A 19,379-nucleotide genomic window follows, 5' to 3' on the forward strand; every position below is an offset into this window, starting at 1 on the left:
GTTTTATAAGATTTTTATCAAAGGTTGATGGGAAGTTAAAAGTTTTGAATGAGTGCTGACTAAAGTTTGTTTTATGCAGCTCCTCTTGTAGCCTTTTTCTAATGTCCTTTTTGGAAAATAACAGTACTGTGAAGGTGATGTTTTGTTTCATCATTCATTAGTGCTTTTAAAAATAGAATTTTTCTAGAACTTTATTCCTTTCCTTTACATAATAATTTTTTGGTGTGTGTGTGTTTGGGGGGCGGGGGTGGGTTGCAGCACTATGCTGGTTGTGGGATTTTAGTTCTTTGATCGGGAATTGAAATTGGCCCTCAGCAGTGACAGCATGGAGTCCTAACCACTGGACTGCCATGGAATTCCCATACATAATAATACAGATTTGATGGTCTTGAATGCTTTTACTTAACTGTCATATTTGGTGCTCTGATTTTAAACTGACATTTACTAAGTGGTTGTTATGTATACCAGTCATTCTACTAAGCATTTTATATATTTATCACATTTATTCCTAATAGGTTATGCTGTAAGTTTTATTATCAGCTCTCTGTTATAGATGAGGAAGCTGAGCCTTGGTTATTTTTTTTGCCCAAGGTCATAGAACTTTAAGTAGAATCAGAATTTGTATTTAGGTTGGTCTGGTCTGACTTGCAAGCCTCAGATCTTAAACATATGTGGTTATATATAATAACATGAAGAAAGGCATTTAGGGCTTGGCTCTACCAGTTACATACTTGCAAGTTAAAAAGAAGTAAGTAAACTGTAAAAAGACGTGTGTGTTCAGATGGTTTATCATCTAAAGACTACAGGTGAATGGGTAAACATAGTTTTAATACTGTTCTAATGTATCAGGTTAGACTGTGGTTATTTTTGTTATTTTGATAAATTATAAAGAAGGTATGGGACCATAGTATCTTAAGACTTCAAAGTCTTAAGACTTTTATGAACCACAACAGTCACACATTCTGGCATCTCTGTTGTACGTACACAAAATTTGGCCTGTGAGTAGAAACAGCTAAGCAGAGAATGTCCCTTTGGAGTTCTAGAGGAAATTATTGTTTAAGCTCTGTGAGCCTATTTTGTTTACTATGTTGTAAGAGGATAAGAGGTAGAGGCAGTTTGGTTAAGCTGTGCTTCCATTTACAGTCTCTAAATTTCCTGAAGCATTAGATTGGGTGGATCTAGTGGAAATAAGAGGGAGATACATTTCAGTATGAATTCACAGAATTCATTTCCCATAGAAAATGATATTTTGTGCACTTCCTGGGAACTAGTTCTTTAAGGCTGTTTGACATTTGTAGCTGAATTATATGTAAGTACTGAAATGTTAATAATTAACTATTTTCAAAGAAATTGGACTGTAGTTTTTGAACCAACATGTAAGTTGACTGTTGCATTTACTGAGCTGTTTGATTATGTTGAAGTTGGATATACTAAGGACATGATTTTTTTAAGCCATACATAATCATGAGAGACCCATTGAGTCCTTCACATAAAAAATCTAATCTTTTGATACCAACTACATGACTTTCTGGGCTTCCCAGGTGGCTCAGTGGTAAAGAATCTGCCTGCGAATGCAGGAGACGCAGGTTTGATCCCTGGGTTGGGGAGATCCCCTGGAGAAGGAAATGGCAATGCACTCCATTAGTCTTGTCTGGAAAATCTCATGGACAGAGAAGCCTGGCGGGCTACAGGCCATAGGGTTGCAAAGAGTCAGACATGACCTAGTGACTGATGAGCAAGCAACCACATGACTTTCCAGAAATAAAAAAGTGTTGTTCCCTTAGTAAACTCATGTTAGACTCTTGTGAGTATTTTAAATGCATTAGGGATACATGGTATTTCATTTTGCTATCGAGTTAAACATTAAAAAGTCAGACACTTCCGATAAAATATATGTAAACCTTTCAGAAAGAAAACATCTTTTCCCAGTTTAGGATTGATTTTTGCATATTATACTAGCAGATGAGCTTTCCTCACCTTGGTTTTTAGCAATCTCTGTTAAGTAGGTGGCTAAGTTTTGGGGCCAGCTGCTTAAGCAGCTGTTTATTTGGAGTGGTATATTTCTGTCTCTGGGCTACTCAGAGTGCCAACAGGATGTTTCCAGCTTGGTAATTTAGCTGCCTCTGCTCTGCCATATGTCGCCAGGCTTCATCTAGGGTGGAGCAGTGGAGATGGTGAGAGTATTAACAGTATGTAGTACTAAGTCCAGAGAAGGCAATGGCACCCCACTCCAGTACTCTTGCCTGGAAAATCCCATGGACGGAGGAGCCTGGTAGGTGACTGTAGCTGAGTGATTTCACTTTCACTTTTCACTTTTATGCATTGGAGAAGGAAATGGCAACACACTCCAGTGTTCTTGCCTGGAGAATCCCAGGGATGGGGTCGCACAGAGTCGGACACTACTGAAGTGACTTAGCAGCAGCAGCAGCAGTACTAAGTCACTTCAGTCGTGTCCAACTCTGTGTGACCCTAAGGACTTCAGCCTGCCAGGCTCCTCTGTCCTTGGAATTCTCCAGGCAAGAATATTGGAGTGGGTTGCTGTGCCCTCCTCCAGGGGATCTTCCCGACCCAGGGATCGAACCTGTGTCTCTTACATCTAACCTGCATTGGCAGGCGGGTCCTTTACCACTAGAGTCACCTGGGAAGCACTATTAATAGTATACCTGTTAGGATTTGCTGACTATTGGATGTAGGGTGTGAGCAGAAGGAAGAATGATGGTGCTGTTAACAGAGGTAGTCAAGTGTATTTACATGTTACTCTATGTAGACAGTATCTTAACAGAAGAAATTTTTAATTGACAATTTCACTAGTACTTTGTTTTATATTTACCAACCCTGAGTCTTATGAATTATTATATTTAAAGGATACCATGTAATGTTGTTTTAATTGAGAGAAAAATGAACTTCTGTTGTGCTAAGCTACTGAGATCTTGAGGTTTGTTATAGCAGTTAGCATTACTTACCCTAACTAATACAGAAATGAATTTTTAATCAAAGTAAAAAATACTGTCATTAGTAGGTCTGGATAAATAAAATTGTGTCACTTTTACAAGTTAAACTGAGTTTGAATTGAGATCTCAAAATCCGTTCTTTTCCTAATACTGTAGTTTATAATCCAAACCAACTGAAAATTCAGTTGATGTATGGTTTGTTACTGTGTCTAAGCACTGATTTTCCAGATATTTAAATTAAATTACTGATATTTAAACTGAATTTTTTCAGTATTTTTTTTAGTGGAGAAAATCTCAAGTCTTATTTAATTTATGCATCTGAAAACTTTTTATCTATTTTCAACCACAGTAAAATTAAAGAATTCTTTTTCCTTTTACTTCTGATTACCTGAATGTATTTGAATATTCCATTTAGAGCAACAGTTTTAAAAGTTGAGATATAATTAAATGAGATATAATATAAAAAAATGAGATATAATATAAAAATTGAGATATAAAATTAACCCTTTAACACGTACAATTCAGTGGCTTTTAATACTTCACAAAGTTGTACAGTCATCGCCACTGTCTGATGTTCTAATGTCCAGAACATTTTCATCACTGCATACTCACTAGCCATCTCTCCTCGTTCTCTGCTCAGTCCTTGGTAACCGCTAATCTGCTTTTTGTCTCTTATGTGTTCACCTATTCTGAAAGTTTCACACAAATGGAACTATAATTTATATGATCTTTTATGTCTTATCTTTCATTTAGCATGTTTACACGATTCATTCATGTTATAACATGTATCAGTTCTTCATTACTTTTTATGACCAAATAATATTTCATTGTATGTATTCATAGATGTCACATTTTGTTTGTCCATTCATCAGTTGATAGGCGTTTGAGCTGTTTCTACTTTTTTCTGCTGTGCATTTTCTCTCACAGGCTTTTGTGTGGATGTGGGTTTTCACTTCTCTTTGGTATATACCTAGGAATGGAGTGGATGTATACTGAACCCTATGGTAGCTTTCTGAGGAACTGCCAAGCTTTTAAAGAGGCCATGCCATTTTATATTCCCACTAGTAATGTACAAGGGTTCTACTTTCTTCACATTCTCATCCTTACTTGTTTTTGCTTCATGTATTTTTTTCAGGGTACAATGTAATTTTGTTATGTTCTGCTTTTTTGAAAATTGATGGTCCCTTGCTGTGGAAAGATAAAAGTTTATTTGACGTTGACCATTTATTTAGAGAAAAGTTAATGCTAAGATACCAATACATGATTGTTCCTTGATAATAATATGCTAATATCAGTACCATTTGCAGAAATGAACCAGATGAATTTAGCACCAGCAAGTATTTTAAGCTAGTATTGTGATTCATAGACTGAATACTAAACACTTCATTTTCATTCTTAATGATTACATGTAAAATAACTGATACAATGAATTTCAAATTAGTTATGTCTTCCAAATCTATGTAAGCACTTTTGGACTCATAACACTTCATTTAATAGAGTGGCATTTAGCATCTACTCTGCAGGACACATGGCTAGGCTGTGGGAGCAAAGGGATGAACTAGACAGACATGGACCCTCTTTTGTTCTTGATAGTCATATCCCACTTAGGGAAATAAACTCATGCACATAATTAGAGATTATGGTTTGTGTTATGAAGAAAACAAACTGGGTGTGTAAAAGTGAATACTCTTCTTTAAGGTTGTAAATCAGGTAAGGCCTCTCTGAGAAGGTCATTTTTAAAAAAAATTTTTTGATTTTTTTTTGAGAAGGTCATTTTAAAGTTAAGACCCAAAAGATGATTAAGGGAGTTAGGTCTGCAAGAGCTGGGAGAGAATACTACAGGTATGGTGTCTGAGTTGGTGACGAGGTTAGCATATTTGGAGATCTAAGTGATTGCCCATTTGGCTAATGAGAGAGGAGGAAAGAATAAAATCAGAGGATGTGGGAAAGAGACAGAAAGCAGATCTGCTGGGACCATCTGGTTATGGTAAGGAATTAGAATTAAATCCAGACTGGTAGAGATCTACTAGAGAGTGACAGGAGTGATTGACATTTTTAAAAGATCACTGTTTACTGACTGCAGACCAGAATGTGTGAAGACCAATTAAAGATGCTATTAATATTACAGAAGTTCAGGCAAGAGGTAATGATTTAGTTTAATGACAGTGGAAATGGAAAGAAATGGACTGAGAGGGGCTTCTGGAGATAGAGTCCGTGAGATTTGCTGATGGTTAGATATGTTAGACAAGGTGAGAGAAAAATTGAGGATAATGCCCAGAGTTTTGACTTAAACAGCTGGTGGCAAGTTGTTTAAGAAATAGGGAACAAGTAAGGGGAAAGATCTGGAGAATTGGGAACTGAGAACTGTTGAAGATGTTTTGACTTTGAGTTGCTTACTAAGATACCTGAAGGTGGGGACTTCCCTTGTGGTCCAGTGGTTAAGATTCTGCATATCTGCTGCAGGGGGCATGAGTTTGATCCCTGGTCCTAGAACTAAGATCCCACATGCTGCCTGGTGTGGCCAAAGGCAAAAAAAAAAAAAAAAAAAAAAAACCAAACAAACAAACAAAAAAACAAACTCTAAAGGTATCTGAAGGTGTTAGATGTCTAATAAATGGTTGGGTATATGGATCTGGGTCTGAGAAGGAGAGAAAGGCCTTGGATAGAGAAGCAAATTTGCATCTCAGCTGAAGAAGCTTTCTTAACTTTTAGAATTGGATGGAAAATTTAGCAAAGGACTCTGGAGGGACAGTGACCAGTGATATGAATGAAATATACAAATGCCTTTTAATGGATTTTCTAAACTTTGATTGCTCTTCCAGAGGTACAAATGGTGAACGCCATGGTCTTTTCTCCTTGCAAATGTCAGAACCTTTTGCTAGGCACTTTTGGCCATGCTATTCCTCATCCTGCTGAGGGACTTGCTTGGCCATTACCCAGCCTTTCTGTTCAGTGGGTATGAAAGAAAGAAAGTGAAGTTGCTCAGTCGTGTCCGACTCTGTGGCCCCATGGACTGTAGCCCGCCAGGCTCCTCCATCCATGGAATTTTCCAGGCAAGAGTACTGGAGTGGGTTGCCATTTCCTTCTCCAGGGGATCTCCCTGACCCAGGGATTGAACCTGGGTCTCCAGCATTGCAGGCAGACGTTTTTTACCATCGGAGCCCCTAGGGAAGCCCATGGGAATAGGCTTTAAAAAAATAGGACTTGGGGATAAGGGATTATCAGTCCCTGGGCTTCTAGTAGTGCTATTTCAGTCAGCTATATTTTGGGTTAAATAGATTATGTGCTGTTAGGTTTGAAAGTTTGATGAGTATTTGTATGTATTTCTGAAACTGGGACTCATAGTTTTGGGACTAGGAGTTCTTTTTTTTTTCATTTATTTTTATTAGTTGGAGGCTAATTACTTTACCATATTGTAGTGGGTTTTGTCATACATTGACATGAATCAGCCATGGAGTTACATGTATTCCCCATCCCGATCCCCCCTCCCACCTCTCTCTCTACCCAGTCCCTCTGGGTCTTCCCAGTGCACCAGGCCCGAGCACTTGTCTCATGCATCCAACCTGGGCTGGTGATCTGTTTCACCCTAGATAATATACATGTTTCGATGCTGTTCTCTCGAAACATCCCACCCTCGCCTTCTCCCACAGAGTCCAAAAGTCTGTTCTGTACATCTGTGTCTCTTTTTCCGTTTTGCATATAGGGTTATCATTACCATCTTTCTAAATTCCATATATATGTGTTAGTATGCTGTAATGTTCTTTATCTTTCTGGCTTACTTCACTCTGTATAATGGGCTCCAGTTTCATCCATCTCATTAGAACTGATTCAAATGAATTCTTTTTAATGGCTGAGTAATATTCCATGGTGTATATGTACCATAGCTTCCTTATTCATTCGTCTGCTGATGGGCATCTAGGTTGCTTCCATGTCCTGGCTATTATAAACAGTGCTGCGATGAACACTGGGGTGCACGTGTCTCTTTCAGATCTGGTTTCCTCAGTGTGTGTGCCCAGCATTGGGATTGCTGGGTCATATGGCAGTTCTAATTCCAGTTTTTTAAGAAATCTCCACACTGTTCTCCATAGCGGCTGTACTAGTTTGCATTCCCACCAACAGTGTAAGAGGGTTCCCTTTTCTCCACACCCTCTCCAGCATTTATTGCTTGTAGACTTTTGGATAGCAGCCATCCTGACTGGCGTGTAATGGTACCTCATTGTGGTTTTGATTTGCATTTCTCTGATAATGAGTGATGTTGAGCATCTTTTCATGTGTTTGTTAGCCCTCTGTATGTCTTCTTTGGAGAAATGTCTGTTTAGTTCTTTGGCCCATTTTTTGATTGGGTCATTTATTTTTCTGGAATTGAGCTGCAGGAGTTGCTTGTATATTTTTGAGATTAATCCTTTGTCTGTTGCTTCATTTGCTATTATTTTCTCCCAATCTGAGGGCTGTCTTTTCACCTTGCTTATAGTTTCCTTTGTTGTGCAAAAGCTTTTAAGTTTCATTAGGTCCCATTTGTTTATTTTTGCTTTTATTTACAATATTCTGGGAGGTGGGTCATAGAGGATCCTGCTGTGATTTATGTCAGAGAGTGTTTTGCCTATGTTCTCTGCTAGGAGTTTTATAGTTTCTGGTCTTACATTTAGATCTTTAATCCATTTTGAGTTTATTTTTGTGTATGGTGTTAGAAAGTGTTCTAGTTTCATTCTTTTACAAGTGGTTGACCAGTTTTCCCAGCACCACTTGTTAAAGAGGTTGTCTTTTTTCCATTGTATATCCTTGCCTCCTTTGTCGAAGACAAGGTGTCCATAGGTTCATGGATTTATCTCTGGGCTTTCTATTCTGTTCCATTGATCTATATTTCTGTCTTTGTGCCAGTACCATACTGTCTTGATGACTGTGGCTTTGTAGTAGAGTCTGAAGTCAGGCAGGTTGATTCCTCCAGTTCCATTCTTCTTTCTTAAGATTACTTTGGCTATTCGAGGTTTTTTTGTATTTCCATACAAATTGTGAAATTATTTGTTCTAGTTCTGTGAAAAATATCGTTGGTAGCTTGATAGGGATTGCATTGAATCTATAGATTGCTTTGGGTAGTATAGCCATTTTGACAATATTGATTCTTCCAATCCATGAACACGGTATGTTTCTCCATCTGTTTGTGTCCTCTTTGATTTCTTTCATCAGTGTTTGATAGTTTTCTATGTATAGGTCTTTTGTTTCTTTAGGTAGATATACTCCTAAGTATTTTATTCTTTTTGTTGCAATGGTGAATGGTATTGTTTCCTTAATTTCTCTTTCTGTTTTCTCATTGTTAGTGTATAAGAGTGCAAGGGATTTCTGTGTGTTAATTTTATATCCTGCAACTTTACTATATTCGTTGATTAGCTCTAGTAATTTTCTGGTAGAGTCTTTAGGGTTTTCTATGTAGAGGATCATGTCATCTGCAAACAGCGAGAGTTTCACTTCTTCTTTTCCTATCTGGATTCCTTTCACTTCTTTTTCTGCTCTGATTGCTGTGGCCAAAACTTCCAAAACTATATTGAATAGTAGTGGTGAGAGTTGGCAGCCTTGTCTTGTTCCTGATTTTAGGGGAAATGCTTTCAATTTTTCACCATTGAGGGTAATGCTTGCTGTGGGTTTGTCATATATAGCTTTTATTATGTTGAGGTATGTTCCTTCTATTCCTGCTTTCTGGAGAGTTTTAATCATAAATGGGTGTTGAATTTTGTCAAAGGCTTTCTCTGCATCTATTGAGATAATCATATGGTTTTTATCTTTCAATTTGTTAATGTGGTGTATTACATTGATTGATTTGCAGATATTAAAGAATCCTTGCATTCCTGGGATAAAGGCCACTTGGTCATGGTGTATGATTTTTTTAATATGTTGTTGGATTCTGTTTGCTAGAATTTTGTTAAGGATTTTTGCATCTATGTTCATCAGTGATATTGGCCTGTAGTTTTCTTTTTTTGTGGCATCTTTGTCTGGTTTTGGAATTAGGGTGATGGTGACCTCATAGAATGAGTTTGGAAATTTACCTTCTGCAATTTTCTGGAAGAGTTTGAGTAAGATAGGTGTTAGCTCTTCTCTAAATTTTTGGTAGAATTCAGCTGTGAAGCCATCAGGTCCTGGGCTTTTGTTTGCTGTAAGATTTCTGATTACAGTTTCGATTTCCTTGCTTATGATGGGTCTGTTAAGATCTTCTATTTCTTCCTGGTTCAGTTTTGGAAAGTTAGACTTTTCTAAGAATTTGTCCATTTCTTCCAAGTTGTCCATTTTATTGATATAGAGCTGCTGGTAGTAGTCTCTTATGATCCTTTGTATTTCAGTGTTGTCTGTTGTGATCTCTCCATTTTCATTTCTAATTTTGTTAGTTTGGTTCTTCTCCCTTTGTTTCTTAATGAGTCTTGCTAATGGTTTGTCAATTTTGTTTATTTTTTCAAAAAACCAGCTTTTAGCTTAGTTGATTTTTGCTGTGGTCTCTTTAGTTTCTTTTGCATTTATTTCTGCCCTAATTTTTAAGATTTCTTTCCTTCTACTAACCCTGGGGTTCTTCATTTCTTCCTTCTCTAGTTGCTTTAGGTATAGAGTTAGGTTATTTATTTGACTTTTTTCTTGTTACTTGAGGTAAGCCTGTAATGCTATGAACCTTCCCCTTAGCACTGCTTTTACAGTGTCCCATAGGTTTTGGGTTGTTGTGTTTTCATTTTCATTCATTTCTATGCATATTTTGATTTCTTTTTTGATTTCTTCTATGATTTGTTGGTTATTCAGAAGCGTGTTATTTAGCCTCCATATGTTTGAATTTTTAACAATTTTTTCCCTGTAATTGAGATCTAATCTTATTGTACTGTGGTCAGAAAAGATGACTGGAATGATTTCAGTTTTTTTGAATTTACCAAGACTAGATTTATGGCCCAGGATGTGATCTATTCTGGAGAAGGTTCTGTGTGCACTTGAGAAAAAGGTGAAGTTGATTGTTTTGGGGTGAAATGTCCTATAGATATCAATTAGGTCTAGCTGGTCCATTGTGTCATTTAAAGTTTGTGTTTCCTTGTTAATTTTCTGTTTAGTTGATCTATCCATAGTTGTGAGTGGGGTATTAAAGTCTCCCACTATTATTGTGTTACTATTAATTTCCTCTTTCATACTCGTTAGCGTTTGCCTTACATATTGTGGTGCTCCTGTGTTGGGTGCATATATATTTATAATTGTTATATCTTCTTGGATTGATCCTTTGATCATTATGTAGTGTCCTTCTTTGTCTCTTTTCACAGCCTTTATTTGAAAGTCTATTTTATCTGATATTGAGGTGGGTCTCTTGTAGACAGCATATATAGGGGTCTTGTTTTTGTATCCACTCAGCCAGTCTCTGTCTTTTGGTTGGGGTATTCAACCCATTTACATTTAAGGTAATTATTGATAGGTATGGTCCCGTTGCCATTTACTTTGTTGTTTTGGGTTCACGTTTATACAACCTTTCTGTGTTTCCTGTCGAGAGAAGATCCTTTAGCATTTGTTGAAGAGCTGATTTGGTGGTGCTGAATTCTCTCAGCTTTTGCTTGTCTGTAGAGCTTTTGAATTCTCCTTCATATCTGAATGAGATCCTTGCTGGGTACAGAAATCTAGGTTGTAGGTTATTCTCTTTCATTACTTTAAGTATGTCCTGCCATGCCCTTCTGGCCTGGAGGGTTTCTATTGATAGATCAGCTGTTATCCTTATGGGAATCCCTTTCTGTGTTATTTGTTGTTTCTTCCTTGCTGCTTTTAATATTTGTTCTTTGTGTTTGATCTTTGTTAATTTGATTAATATGTGTCTTGGGGTGTTTCGCCTTGGGTTTATCCTGTTTGGGACTCTCTGGGTTTCTTGGACTTGGGCGGCTATTTCCTTCCCCATTTTAGGGAAGTTTTCAGCTATTATCTCCTCAAGTATTTTCTCATGGCCTTTCTTTTTATCTTCTTCTGGGACTCCTATGATTCGAATGTTGGGGCGTTTCACATTGTCCCAGAGGTCCCTGAGGTTGTTCTCATTTCTTTTGATTCTTTTTTCTTTTTTCCTCTCTGCTTCATTTATTTCCACCATTTTATCTTCTACCTCACTTATCCTATCTTTTTTCTCCGTTATTCTACTCTTGGTTCCCTCCAGAGTGTTTTTGATCTCATTTATTGCATTATTCATTTTTAATTGACTCTTTTTTATTTCTTCTAGGTCTTTATTAAACATTTCTTGCATCTTCTCAATCTTTGTCTCCAGGTTATTTATCTGTAACTCCATTTTGTTTTCAAGATTTTGGATCATTTTTATTATCATTATTCTAAATTCTTTTTCAGGTAGATTCCCTATCTCCTCCTCTTTTGTTTGACTTGGTGGGCATTTTTCATGTTCCTTTACCTGTTGGGTATTTCTCTGCCTTTTCATCTTGTTTAGATTGCTGTGTCTGGAGTGGGCTTTCTGTATTCTGGAAGTCTGTGGTTCCTTTTTATTGTGGAGGTTTCACCCGATGGGTGGGGTTGGACAATTGGCTTGTCAAGGTTTCCTGGTTAGGGAAGCTTGCGTCGGTGTTCTGGTGCGTGGAACTGGATTTCTTCTCTCTGGAGTGCAATGGAGTGCCCAGTAATGAGTTTCGAGATGGGTCTATGTGTTAGGTGTGACTTTGGGCAGCCTGTATGTTGATGTTCAGGGCTATGTTCCTGCATTGCTGGAGAATTTGCGTGGTATGTCTTGCTCTGAAACTTACTGGCTCTTGGGTGGTGGTTGGCTTCATTGTAGGTATGGAGGCTTTTGGATGGTCTCTTATTACTTAATGTTCCGTGTAGTCAGGAGTTTTCTGGTGTTCTCAGGTTTTGGGCTTAAGTCTCCTGCCTCTGGATTTCAGTTTTATTCTTCCAGTAGTCTCAAGGCTTCTCCAACTATACAGCACTGATAGTAAAACTTCTAGATTAATGGTGAAAAGATTCTCCACCGTGAGGGACACCCAGAGAGGTTCACAGAGTTACATGAAAAAGAGGAGAGGGAGGAGGGAGATAGAGATGAGCAGGAGGAGAAAAGGGGGGACTCAAGAGGAGAGAGACAGATCTACGCAGTTCTCTGTTCCCAAAGTGTTCTCCGTAGCCCAGACACCCACAAAGATTCACAGAATTGGATTGGGAAGAGAAGGGGAAAGGAGGAAATAGAGGTGTTCTGAGGTAGAAAATGGAGAGTCAAAAGTGGGAGAGAGTAATCAACACACTCCTGAATAAAAATGGGAACTGAATATTGGCTTCTTAAATGTCCAAAATTTATATCACATACTGAAAAACAAAGATTAAAAATCTAGAGTAGAGGTTAGACTCTTAAAAATACAATATTAAAATCAAAAACAAAAAACAAAAAATTTTATAAATATATATGAAGTTCGGTTTACAAATAGGGCTTCTCTTTTTTTTTTGCAAGGTTATAGTGAAATGAAAATTAAAATTAAGGAGTAGTAGAGGAGTAATAGAGGACTTTAAAAGAAAATAAAAAAAAAAAAAAAAAAGAAAAAAAATTTTTTTTCCTAATTAAAAAAATCGTAAAAATATATGAAAATGAAAGTTAAGGAGTAATGGGGGAGTAATAGGGAATTTTAAAAGAAAATAAAAGAGAAAAAATAAAAAAAGAAAAAAATTTTTTAATTTTTTAAATTTAAATTTTTTTAAAAATTTAAAAAAAAATTTAATTTTTTAAATTTAAATTTTTTAAAAATCTAAAAAATTTTTTTTAATTTTTTAAATTAAAAAAATTTAAATAAAAAAAGGGTAAAAATATATCTAGGAATTTCACTGGAGCTGTTGAGGTCAGTGTGGGTTCAGTTCAGTTTCAGATAGCTCCTCGTTCCAGCTCACACTTCTCGATATCCATGGGCCCCTTCCGGTGTAGTCGGTGTTATCTACAGGGATTTTAATCTGTTGCACCAGTCCCTTCTGAAGCGGTTCCCTTTGTTTATTTGGCTTCTGTTTGCCGGTCTCTTCAGTGCCTAATTTCCGCCCTGACACAGGCGGGCGGAGGTGGTCTCTTGTTCAGGTTCGCTAGTTCCGTCATGCTGCGGGGAGGGAGGGGTGCTGCTTTCCCTGTCTATGCTGCTCAGGCTCCCGGCTGCTCTATATGGAGCGTTCCCTGCGTTGCGTGCGGTTCCAGTTTTCGGGTACTCCACAAAAGTGCGGACTCAGTTGCACCTGCGTTTTGTGCCTTCCCCGGCCCGAGCAGCTCAGGCAGCCAGGAGCTTGATGGGCGCACTCTCCCGGGGTGCTGCACGCCTTCTCCCCTCCGCGGCCCCAGCCTCAGTTTCCGCCCGCACTGGTCGGGTGCGTGCGCCTTGTGTTTAGCTGCAACCCTCCCAGCGGATGTCAACCATCCAGAATCTCAGGAAGTCTTTGGTTAGAAACTGGAGGCCTGTTTGCAGTGTGGTAGGGGATGCCGTCTTTGGGGCTGAGTTTGCCCCTTTCCCCTACCCCTGCCTCCTGCCTCCGGCGGGGCTGGGCCGGTCCGCCGCCGGCTAGCTCCTCTGGACTTGCTTGGTCCCTTTGTTCTGTGAACGGCCGACAGTGTGTTCGGGCTGGTTAATTTTCTCTCTCTTTTGCTGTCCCACAGTTTAAGTTGCTATCTCACAAAAGCTCCTTCCGATTGTCCTCAGGGCACTCAGGCCCGGTCCTTACCCTAAGCAATGCTGCCCGCTCCTCTCCGTTCCACCCCCACTTGCTGGTGGCAGATGCGGGCGTCTGAGGTACTTTTCTGCTGGGAGTTGCTTTTAGGCACGTAATCTGTGGGTTTTATTTATTTTTCCTCCCAGTTAGGTTGCCCTCCGAGATTCGAAAACTTCCCCCAGACCCGCCAGTGAGAGGGTTTCCTGGTGTTAGGAAACTTCCTCTATTAAGACTCCCTTCCCGGGACGGGTGTCCGTCCCTAGCTCTTTTGTCTCTTTTTTTTATCTTTTATATTTTGTCCTACCTCCTTTCGAAGACAATGGGCTGCTTTTCTGGGCGCCTGATGTCCTCAGCTAGCGATCAGAAGTTGTTTTGTGAAGTTTGCTCTGCGTTCAATTGTTCTTTCGATGAATTTGTAGGGGAGAAAGTGATCTCCGCGTCCTATTCCTCCGCCATCTTGGCTCCTCCCCTAGGAGTTCTTAAAATCTTTAATTTGGAGTTTTTAATTTTCACATAAGAATTATCATTATAGATAATTGAATGAATACTTTATAGCTGACTCTCATGAGATTTTAGTACCTATATTCTAAACTAAGTGATTTTCCTAAATGTGTTTAATTTATATGGCTAAGTTTTTCAAGCATGGGCTTTTGGAGTCTATGAGGTTGCTGACTGATAGTGGTCTGTATTGTTTCTGTGAAATAATTGTTTTAAACCTATCTACTAAATAATCATGAGAGTAAACTAAGTTGGATTGCCATTGTACTTAATTTATATATATACATGTCAGTAGTCCAGAATATTGAGTATTCTAGCATACTTTTATGTCCCATCTTGCTTAAAAATGATACTTGTGATAAAGTACATGGTTAATTCCGTTACTGCTACAGTTTAATAGTAAAATGGAGATTACCTATGTAGAAAGTAGCTAATACATATTTTCTTACATTTTGAAGTAGTTGATAAATACTTCTTGCATCCTTCTTTCATCCCATCCATTCAGTACATCCTTTCACTAAAAATCTGAAGGTAAGTAATTTATGCTTTGCACATAGACTTGACTTTTTTTTTTTTTTACAAATTTCAAATATTTTTCTATGTAGAGGTGAAATGAATTAAAAGTTTTCTTTTTGTTATTTATAAACGTCATTTTAAACTGATTCCTGAAAGCTCTTCAAACATGGATTAGGGCTTGCTTTTTTAGTCATCAAATTGATAGTTATTGCAACTTTAACCAAACCTATTTAGCAGTATCCTAATCATGTTCTTATACATAATGAACAAAGGTAGTCTGCTACTGGTCACACAACTTATCAGTACTGTCACAAAATCTCTCATTAGATCTTCATGAAACTGCATGATGTCAGAGAAGCAGTTGTTAGAGATTAGTGTCAAGTGCTCATTGAATGTTTTCTAAGTGTTCTGCTCTGTTGTTAGAGGTTTGTGTGCATTTTTATTGTTGTGAAAATTCAACCTTGTGAAATAGGTACTATTATTGCCCTCATTTTTTAAATAAGAAAACTGAAGCAAAGAGTGGTGGTAGTGGGATTGTGTACAAGTTTCTTAACATTTCTTCGCCTATCTCTGCCATAGTCTTCTCTAAGTTCAACTCCTTCACACAAGATTTTACCCCTTATGAGTTACTCAAGAACATTGCTCTTGAAATTTTCTGTTTTTCTCTCCTGCATCATCACTTTGGAATCATCCTGAGGATGGGTTATTTCTATTGGCATACAAACATGTTATTTCTCTTTCCTCAAAAAAAAAATAAAAACACAAAACAGTAAAACAAACAAGACCCTCTTTTGACTCCCACTTCCCTTCCAGCTATTACCTTTATTCCCGTTCTGTTTGTAGTGCACAACTCCTTATAAATTCTGAATATTCATTATTTGTAACTGTATTCCTATCCTTTTCTCTTAAATACATCCCAGTAAAGCTTTTACCCTACTGTTCCACCAAGATTGCTTTTATCAAAGTCACCAGGGAGCTCTATGTTGCAGGATATGGTGGGGGATATAGAGAAATAAATAGAATAGTGTGAAAGAAGGACACTATGAGTATATAACAAAAACCTAGAAACATTCAAATACCCATGTTGTAAACTTTAGTATTTCTGTGTAATGGAGCATTCAAAAAGAGTGGGGAAGACATCTTTATACTGCTAAGGAGTACCTGCCAGGGTAAAATAAGAGAAAACAAAATACTAAAGAGTGAGTATCATGTTCTACCTTTTATGTGAGAAAAGAAGGGATACACAAGTGTGCTTATATCCAGATTTTTTATGTTGTTAAAAAACCATGGAAGGGTAATTCAGAATTACAGAGGAAGAGGATAGGGGACAGAAGCTAAACCTCTTTGTACGTTATTCTATAATTTTTCCTTTGTTTCTGTGTATTTTATATATAATTTTAAAAATTAAATAGCAAAAAAAATCCTAGATGGTAATAAAACAATTTAACAGTGTCACGATGTTAACAAAATTACAAGAAGAATTATTACAAGTAATTTTGAAACAGTATTTTGACTTCATATCTCTAGAAGGATAGATCTAAGGACTGGAAAAGTGACAAGAAATCTTAAACCTCATCCAGTATTATTGAGATTATACATAGTAGGATAAAGCACATAAGTACTTTTGCTAATGGCATAATTTTGTTAATATCATTAGTAAAAAACATTTTCAGGGTGACAGATGTATAAATAAAATTAAAAAACCATATACCATTCAGTTAAAATCAGAAAAATGAATATTCACTCAGGGTTTAAGTTTCTCCTTTTCAAAAATATGTATTTGGTATCTCTCTTGAAGAATCTTAGAAATAATAGCAAGTGACCATAAGTACCCTTAGACCCCAGATTTTGTCTTTAGATGCCATTTCCTATTAAAAGGAATCAAAGCCCCTGGAACTGTGGCTGTTTCCAGGCCTGGCAAAAGAAATGTGGAAAGTGAACCTTATGTGCCCGAAAGCAAGGAAGCTCTTACAGACTACAGAGGTCAAAATTATTTTCTACCCCAATGAAATAATGGATCTAGGCAGTTTGATCTAAGTTATTAATAAGGTGAATGTTTGATGGCAGACTTCATAGGGGATGAATCAGGCTGACAATATTTAAATACACTGATTGATCTTAACATGACTAAAAGTAGGTCACCCAATCTGCGTGTGCGAATAATGATGTGATATAACAGGAAGTTTTCTTGTCAAACAAAAAAGAACCTGAAGTTAATCAACCCTCCAGATCTAACTGCATTTACAGAGACTATAGGACAAACTATACTATACCAGAAGAACACAGTCACTTAACATCCAGACTGCAACATGTTTTCTTCAACAAATAGCTAGGGAAAATTTTGAAAGAAGTGGAAGCTGTTAAAAGATTAAAAGAGACATAACATCCCAATTCCATGTGTGAACCTTGTTTGATTCTGATTTAGACAAACCATCAGATGGTAAAGAATCTGCCTGCAATGCGGAAGACCTGGGTTCGATCCCTGGGTTGGGGTGACCCCTGGAGAAGGGCATGGCAACCTACTCCAGTATTCTTGCCTGGAGAATCCCCATGGACAGAGGAGCCTGACAGGGGCTGCAGTCCATGGGATCACAGAGTCGGACACAACTGAGCGACTCAGCACAGCACAGCACACATCCCTAAAAAGACGTTTTTGAGCAAGTGGGGAAAATTGAACTGTACTGGATATTACTTAATAAGAAATTAATGTTTATTTTATTGAAGGTGGTAATATTGTGGTTAGTTGCAAAAACAACTGCTCCAGATACATGCTATTTTTTAACACGTGAAAAGAAATGATATGGGGTGTTTGTCTTAAAACTCTTCCTTGCCAAAAATGAAATGGGGGTGGGTAAATGAAACAAGAATAGCAAAATGTTGATAATTGTTGGAGCTGGATATTTGGGAATTCTAAAGATGGTAAGGGGCTTCATTTTATTCTCTCCACTTTGTGTTTGATAATTTTAATAGTAAAGTAAAAAAGTTCATAAGAAAAGACTGATTTTTTTATATCAAATGATATGACATAGGAGTACCTATTAAATGTTGGAGCTGATAGTTTATGATGGCTATAGTATTTATCAAAGGAACTTCTTTAGGTTGCAGCTGAAGTAATAAGTATATTGTAGAAACTTATAAAGCATTATCTAATTCATTTCTTCAGGGCTTAAATCAGTCTTTATCTGCTTAGCATTTAACTTATGTTATATAATTTACTATTGTGCCCCATTCAGTGTTTATTTGTATTGATTAAAGTTTCAAGACTTGTGATATGTAGTTTTTTAAAAAAATCCTGTGTTGTATTTGGTTGTTTATATATAAGAATTTATATATGTGCATTTTTGGAATGGTGCACTCAAAAATACTTCTGGGGAAATTAAATTACACCTAAAAGCTAAGTATCTTGGAAGGACAACTATACCTTCTCTTGATCTTTGGTATCTAAGATACCCTGAACCACAGATCTTAACTACAGAATGGCTCTTTTTACTGTGGTTAATTTTAATGTAGACTCTTTTTTAGTAGCCATGTTGCATATATAGACTGTTTGAAAATTGTTATAGTTATTGCTTGGATTTGGCATGTTTAGTAGTTGTCAGTATAGCCAATATTTGTTTCAATAGAGTTCAAGGAACACTTGCCTGTTTCTCCATTATGAAATAGGAGGTCTTATGGGGACTGTACATAAATGTTTTTATTTTAAATACCTAATGCTTGTAGTGTGAGCACTTAGCAGATTTATTAGAAGTACAAAATAAGGCAGAGATAACCAGAATTTATTCTATATTTTGGGTTGTATATGGAGATGGCTCTTGGATCTCCATGCACTTGAGCTTGTTTTTCTTTAGTCTGTGTTTTTGAAAAATGTACAAAGGTATTCACGAGAATGGCAAGAATAATAAAAACTAGAATAGTTATCTAAGACTGTAAACTATATCCAAATGGCTTTTAATTTAAAACTGATAAATTACCCTGCATGATGTTACTGAAGAAGAAAATAAATTTTATGTATACTTTTGATTAAAAATACTGACAAAATAATGCAAAGTAACACTGGTGACCTTGGAATTTTATCCCATTGTGGACTGTTAAATAGAAAGCCAGCCACCTTCTCATTAATAGTCTTGAAGGTTTTTAATGATAGTCACACATGCATTGTATTATGGCTGAAAGACTGACTTCCAATTTACCTGTTTTCCCCCTGTTTTAAAGATAATTTGGTAATTATCTGTATTTTATTATATCTACAGTAGATATGTTACCATTTGCTGAACTTTTAATGTCTTAAATGGAATTTGGAAAAACCAAATTCTTAAATTATGTCAGTTTTCTGCTTATTTGTGCCTAAGGGGAATTTTACTTTACCCATGCCATAAGGCATCTTATTCCCAACCTTCTATTTGTATAATTAGAAAAAGTTGAATTTTTTTCTTTATCCCATTTCTTAGTTGACGAAGGATCAGAGATTGGTGTATTCGGGCAGACTGCTTCCCGATCATCTGCAGCTGAAAGACATTCTCAGAAAAGTAAGCTTTTCCACCACTATTCAATACCAATTACTCAGAGTGCCAGAGGAAATATGTTCTGAACTTTCTTTTGATATCCAACCAATTTAGTTCTTAGACACCTAAAATCAACCCTTTTGGGTAGCATAATAGGTGATTGTGATTAGTTAACAGTTTTATATATCCATCTGATAGCTAAATCTGAAATAGCATTACATATTTGTGTTCAGGGGTTTGTTATCTTGTG

The 19,379-nt window shown here is 37.1% G+C and overlaps 1 protein-coding gene across 1 annotated transcript in view; it reads left to right on the forward strand.

The window, feature by feature from the left end:
- The window catches only part of HERPUD2 (HERPUD family member 2), a 46,265-nt gene that overhangs the window by 5,529 nt on the left and 21,357 nt on the right, over positions 1-19,379 (forward strand). The window contains exon 3 of the mRNA XM_061165378.1: positions 19,076-19,153. Coding sequence (XP_061021361.1) covers positions 19,076-19,153 — 78 coding nt within the window. The remainder of the gene's footprint in view (positions 1-19,075; positions 19,154-19,379) is intronic.

Source organism: Dama dama, chromosome 18 (genome assembly GCF_033118175.1).
Source record: "Dama dama isolate Ldn47 chromosome 18, ASM3311817v1, whole genome shotgun sequence".
NCBI classification, from domain to species: Eukaryota; Metazoa; Chordata; class Mammalia; order Artiodactyla; family Cervidae; genus Dama; species Dama dama.